Source organism: Dromaius novaehollandiae, chromosome 2 (genome assembly GCF_036370855.1).
Source record: "Dromaius novaehollandiae isolate bDroNov1 chromosome 2, bDroNov1.hap1, whole genome shotgun sequence".
NCBI lineage: Eukaryota > Metazoa > Chordata > Aves > Casuariiformes > Dromaiidae > Dromaius > Dromaius novaehollandiae.
This window is the reverse complement of record NC_088099.1, coordinates 134,914,933-134,921,128: the sequence shown is the minus strand read 5'-3', so window position 1 is coordinate 134,921,128 and position 6,196 is coordinate 134,914,933. Positions and strand designations below refer to the sequence as shown.

Here is a 6,196-nt window from a genome sequence, read left to right as displayed (position 1 = left end):
ACGTATTTTTCATCATATTAATGTAGGTGGGAAGCAACAAGTAGCAGAAAGTGGGGGAAGAGTGCTTACAAACAGCTGCTCTAGGAAGCTGTGGGAATAGTCAGACAGAACTGTCAAAGGAAGGAGTTTCCACTGGGATGGGAGCTGCCCTTTAACGCAACTGCCATCCATGTAAACACCAAATGATCTATAGTGTTAGTGACGGGTTCTCTACTTGTTCTCAGGCTTACTCTTGTCGTTAGTCTATGACCCTTGGTTTCAAGCAGAAAAGACTGAATGGCAGAGCTTCCTGTATTTCAGTAGTGCAAAGGTGATTTATACCAGCTGAGGAATCAGACACAAAGCTGTTCCATGAAAAAATCATTTATCAGATGCTCTACAAAATTGGATTTGTGAAATTTTTTATGCAGTTTTTGGTGGTCTATTTATTTTGCACAGACTTACTTACTGCTTTTTAAGTTAGAGTTTATAACTTAAAGGACAACTGTATAATATTGGGTGGATGTAAAAAGTATAATTAAAATATGTTGTGTACTGGAGAGATGATTTTAGTGTTTTAAGCAAAATACACTCATATATTTCTTCATGGGAATGGGCTAAATGCAACAATTATAAATTTAGGCTTTAAACATTGATTCTGCTAATTGGTTAAAATAAGAACAGTCAAAACAGATGTAGTTATATTCTCTTTAGATTATATTCATTATTCTAGTACTTTAAGAAACTGAAAAAAATAAAGAAAAATCCAATTCAGCTGTTGTGTGTGCAGTACAAGTTCTGTAAATACAGAGAAAAGAGTTTGGCAAAGTTACTGTGATTTTTTTAGTGTTAAGAAAAGATGATATGATGTTTGATTAAACGAGCAGTAGAAAAAAACCCCAAGCATTTCAATATTTATGCAGTTAGGATGAAGAATTTATTGTATATACAGTTAAGCAATTCTACTGTAGATGTACTTCCCATTTAAAGAAAATGAATACAGTAATCAAAATAGTTTTAGCATGGAAACTACAATACAGACTTGAACTTGACTAAACCAGAAAGTAGTTATTTGACTTAAAAGAATACAGAACCTGAAACAACAGATTGCAGGTTGCACCATTTACCAGGACAGTAAAAAACTGTACAGTACAAGCAACACATTACAATAAGTTATGACCAATAAGGCAGTCTCTCTCATTTAGGACAAAAGGGATAAAAGGGGAAGGTATTAAAATCTCATAAATCCGCCGTATCTCTTTTCCATCTCTGGGATCTCTTTGGAATAACTTTCCCCATCTTCTTCTGAAGGGAGAATAGAATCAGCGAAGCGCTTAAGAAACCCGCCATATCGTTTCTGGTAATCCAGCCACCATTCCGGCCTGCCCACCCTTCTCATGAAACCACCGTATCTCTTTTGCAGCTCTTTGGCTTCATCTTCCAATTCTGGACTGCGCTTTATGCTTCTCATGAAGCCTCCATATCTTTTGCTGACATCTCCATCATTTTCATTTATCTCTCGATAACGTCCAGCTTCAGGGTTATCCCCTGCTCCTAGGAGCTCTTTCAGGAGATCAGAGGAATTAGCCAGGACATCATCATCAGAGTCTTTCTTCATAAATCCTCCATACCTTTTAGCCAGGATCTCTCCTCCGTTAGCTTCCCCCTCTGGTTCTACCCGATAGAGCTCATCCATTTTCTTCATGAACCCCCCATATCTTTTCATGAAGCCTCCATACTTCTTTGCGAGCAAATGGTTCTCATCCAGCTCTTTCTTGTCTCCTGGAGCAATGTTGCTGTCCTCAGAAAGATCCAGTTTTGTCAGCTGTAGAAGCTCCTTGCAGGTCTCCCAGGCTTTGGCAGAAGGCAGCTTTTCTTCACATTCTAGTGTACATGCCTGAAAAATGGATGTGGCTTACTAAGAACGATTTAATAGTACGTACTTCACTGTCATCTTGTCTTAGCTTTTCTTGTTTTTAAAAGGCCATGAGCAAGCGTTTTTTACTGGTGGATTGGAAGGACTGCTCACCATGAACAGCTTGTTTCATAACTGTCTATTATGAAGTTTTTTGTATTCTTCTGTAAGTAGATGGTAATATCCACTCTAAGAGACAGACCACTGGACAAGACAGATCATGCGCCCTGTCCCTCACGGCAGGTCCTATGGTTCTATTTTAAAAACGCCCCTGTACCTCCCTTCTTGCTTGGGTGCATTCTTATCAAGTCTTGTATTTATTGATGGAAAGTTAAAAAGCAGTTGCTGTTGGTTTCATAGTGAAAGTGTAGAAGTGTATTGTATCTTCATAATTAAAAGTAACTCATAAATTTTCAGAAAAGGTTACTGAGAACATTAAAAAAAAGAATATTATTGCAAAGAAGCCAGCTGTATCGTACCGGTTAGTATCTTCAGTACACTGCATGGCTCTAGAGGCTATGTTTTTCTGTTTGTTTGTCTTCATGGAAGAAATCTTTCAACTCTACACCAATTCCAACATAGAAATACAGGCTTTCTTAGGCAGAATTGAACTTATGTTTTTTCTAGTTTGTTATACGAAGTAGTGATCACCAGGAGGAGGGAAAAAATCCTAACCCATGTTGCTTCTGACTGACAAAGGCAATTTTTCAGGCTGAAACATAATATAAGTTTCAAGTACCTGTATGCATATCGTCATGTGAAGATAACAGAACGCATACTGGCTATTATTATCACTGCTGTCATGGAAATTTATTTCTTGAGAAATCACACTTTTAAGTCATGAAAAGGTGAATCCAGTGTTTCCTCTTCTTGCCCATGATTTTCATATGACAATAATTAAAAAAAGTCATTAGCATTTTCAGTAAGATAAATACATATTTTGCCTATAGATTATGTTTTCTAAGGATCTTAATGTGCTCTAAAAAGTCTGTGAGCCCTATTTCACTTTGAGAAATTTACATATGATCTATGATATGATTTCCCTATTACTGAACACAAGAGAACGAAAGGTATTTATGTATTTTGCAACACAATAATGATCTATTTTAACTGGCACTACATGTTTACTGCTATATAGTATAGTTATGCCATGAAGAGAATGTGATCTCAACTTCAGTTTGACTTGGAAATCACGCTAAACCAGAACAAGAGAAACTCCCTTCCTCTTTCCATTTTGATCGGTTTAAGCAACCTCCTATGTTCAAATGAACGTATGTCACCTCATATGCATGAATGATTTGATTATGTCTTATAGATACAATGCAATAAAATCAAGCAGCTTTGCCAGATGCTAGTATCTAGAAACATCTATTTTTTAAAACTGTATATGATAAAAAATACGTAGTATGGCACTTTGCTTCTTTTCTTATTTCAACTATTAAGTGTTGTTAATGAATGGGATTTAATAATTCTTTCTTGAATAACTCCTGCAGATGTACAAGAAAGAATGTTAATGCAAACACACTACTCAACATCTACTCCAAAAAGCCCATAGCACCCCCCCAAAAAAGAAAAAAAAAAAAAGAAAAAAAAAAATCAAACCACCACTTTTTTCCTAGTTAACAGTTAATACTGAAGCTGAAGTTTGATTGAAAGCTAATGCAAGTAGAAGCACACAGAACTTTGATTTTTTTTGCCAGCTATCCAAAGAGTGCCATCCTGATGAACCTGCTGTGGTTAACAGCGAGTCCCTGCTTTTGTAGTAAGCAGAGGTATCCAGTGATTCCTACTTCTGCATAGAATTGGGTCCAGTGCTTCATTTTGTGTGCTCCCAAATAGCCAACGACATCTTAGGAACAAAACTTTTTGGAACATCTATACGCGCTGCCGGCAGGACGCCTGAATACACAGACGTTTGAGATCAGAAACTGCAAGGTACCGCTGGCCTGTGGCCAAAGGCTCGGCAGCCTCAGCTCCCACCTTCCTCAGGGAGGGCTCAGGGACCCCAGCATTTCACCGGTCCCGACGCTTAAATTTCAAGTGAGTTGCCGTGTGGGCAAATTTTTAAATAATTGCAATGTCCTTAAAATTACAGATGAACGAAAGCTGCACTCTGGACGTTTCTTAGCCCAGTTTACCTAAACGTTAAAGGGATATATTGTACCGTGAGAGCCAGACGGGCAGGGGGAGGCACTGCTACTCAGTGGCGGGTGTTCGGGGTACTCCCTGCTGCTCAGGGCTCCCCTCGCCGGGGCTTACCAGGGGGTGGATGTCGGCGCGCGGTCCCAGGCGGTAGGCGCAGGCGGCGCAGTCGCGGCCGCAGTCGGCCCGCGCCCGCGGGAGCAGGCAGGTGCTGAGCGCCAGCAGCGAGCAGCCGAGCGCCAGGAGCCGCGCCATGGGGCTGCAAGAGAAGAGGTCAGCGCCAGCCGCCGCCCGCCCCGCCGCCCTTCCCGGCCCCGCCGCCCTTCCCGGCGGCAAGAGGCGCCCCGGAGGCGCTCGGCTGCGGCGACTCAAGCCGGGCCCTGGGCCACGGGCAGCTCCTCCGACCCGTGCGCTTTCGGAGCGGGAGCCGCCCCTCCTGTTCGCAAGACCACGGACCTGACCCACGGACCGCAGCGGAGCGCTTCCCCGCTCGCAGTCCCCTGGGAGCCGACCGCGAAGCCCGCAGCGAGACGCAACGCCGGCGCGCAGGACTCCGACCCGCTCCGCGGCCGCGCACTCACACCCGGGCTTCCTCGGCGGCCGCGGTCCTCGGGGGCGAGCGGCGCCTCGCCGGCGTCCCGGTCCGAGCGGAGCCGCCGCGATTTATGGAGCGCCTCAGCAGCCTGCGCCGCCGGAGAAACTCCAGCGGAGGAGGAGGAGGAGGAGGAGGAGGAGGAGGGGAGCAGCACGGGGGAAGAGAGGAGGTAACAGCCCGCGGCTGTTATCGGCTCCGGTGAATCGTACAGGAGCCGAGGGGCTGAGGCTGGGGCGGCGGCAGCCTGCAGGCCGCCAGCGCCGCTCCGGAGCTGGAGCCGGGAGGCGGCGGGAGCCACTTTATAATTAGTGAAAACGGGCAAAGCGCAGCCTCCCCCAATCGCCGGCGGGCGCCGGCTGACGCAGCGCCGACGAAATCCCCCCGCGGCCGCCCCGGCCCCGCTGCGGGGCCGCTGAGTGGGCGGGAGGGGGCCGGGGGCGGCCGGGCCTCTGCCCCCCGGGACAGGCTGCGGGGGGCGGGCGGGGGCACGGAGGAGGCATCGCTTTTTAAAATTTTTTTATTATTGTTATTTTTTGCCCCTGCCCTCTCTGTTGCCCTGCCGAAACCGCCGGCGTTTGAGCTTTTGAGGAACTAACTCGTCGCAGGCTCCGATGCGTTCACCCGACCTCCCTTCCCGGCCTCGGATGTGAAATGCTGCGCTTGGGGAAGCAAGGTTTGCGAGAGCAAACTGGAGGAGAAGATTTTTGATTTTAAAATATTGGGGTTTCATAAATACGGAGAGTTCTGCCTTGTTTTGACAATTTTCATGGCACGCAAAACACACACGAAGGAACCAGGCAGAGGCAAAATCCCAAGTAACCCCAAAAGATGCTCAGCCCAGCAGCTGGGACAGATCGCTGCTCTGCTTGGTTTGACACCCCAGAGGAGCAGGCTTGGAGCTGTGACACTGATCCCCAGCACCTCCCGTTTGTGAATGGTTACACCCTAGCTGGGCTAAGCCTCATCTCTTTGATTCTCAATTTTTCAGCCTAAAATTGTTTCTAGTTAGTTTATATTTATTTGTTCCTTTTTTCAGTATTATCCTTTGGTTCAAAGAACACTTATTTCCCTCCTGTGTTTCTAGAGTGTAATCATTTTCCTTCTCAGCCCTCATTTTGCTGAACTGAACAAGCCATGCTCTACAGCTTTCTGTCTTGAGGTGGACCCTTATCACCTAAGTGTTCTCAGCATTTACTACACTTTGAGTTCGTCATTTTTGGGCATGAGTATTGGGAACTGTATATAGTATTTGAGATGAAATTTCTTTAGGGCATTAGTACATCATTATCTCCCCCAGGGGAGGAATACATCTCAGTTTATACCTCCTCTGATCTCATTTACCTTTTCTAATGCTGCAGTGCATTGGTGTCTCATAGTCATCTTGTGGCTGAGATACTGCCAGGTCTTTAGCCTTCAGAACTAACGTGAAATCTAGTACTAGTACTGTATGGAAATTGCACTTTCTGCTGCCTGTCAGTCTTTACATCAGCAATCTGACTCATGTTGAAGAGGCTCAAATGGATGTCTGGATTGTCAGAAATATACCCATTTAAGCCAAAGATATA

The 6,196-nt window shown here is 45.2% G+C and overlaps 1 protein-coding gene across 2 annotated transcripts; it reads right to left on the bottom strand.

Moving 5' to 3' along the window:
* Positions 1-893: 893 nt before the first annotated feature.
* Positions 894-4,911, bottom strand: PENK (proenkephalin). 2 transcript variants are annotated; one of them, XM_026115760.2, is made up of 3 exons: positions 4,493-4,911; positions 4,154-4,295; positions 894-1,876 (listed from the first exon to the last, which is right to left on the bottom strand). In XM_026115760.2, the coding sequence occupies exons 2-3, from the start codon at positions 4,289-4,291 to the stop codon at positions 1,211-1,213; spliced, it is 804 nt and encodes a 267-aa protein (XP_025971545.2). In that variant the 5' UTR covers positions 4,292-4,295; positions 4,493-4,911; the 3' UTR covers positions 894-1,210. The 2 variants fall into 2 exon arrangements, with proteins under 2 accessions (XP_025971545.2, XP_025971543.2); XM_026115758.2 differs by having other exon boundaries at positions 4,618-4,910.
* Positions 4,912-6,196: the final 1,285 nt, after the last annotated feature.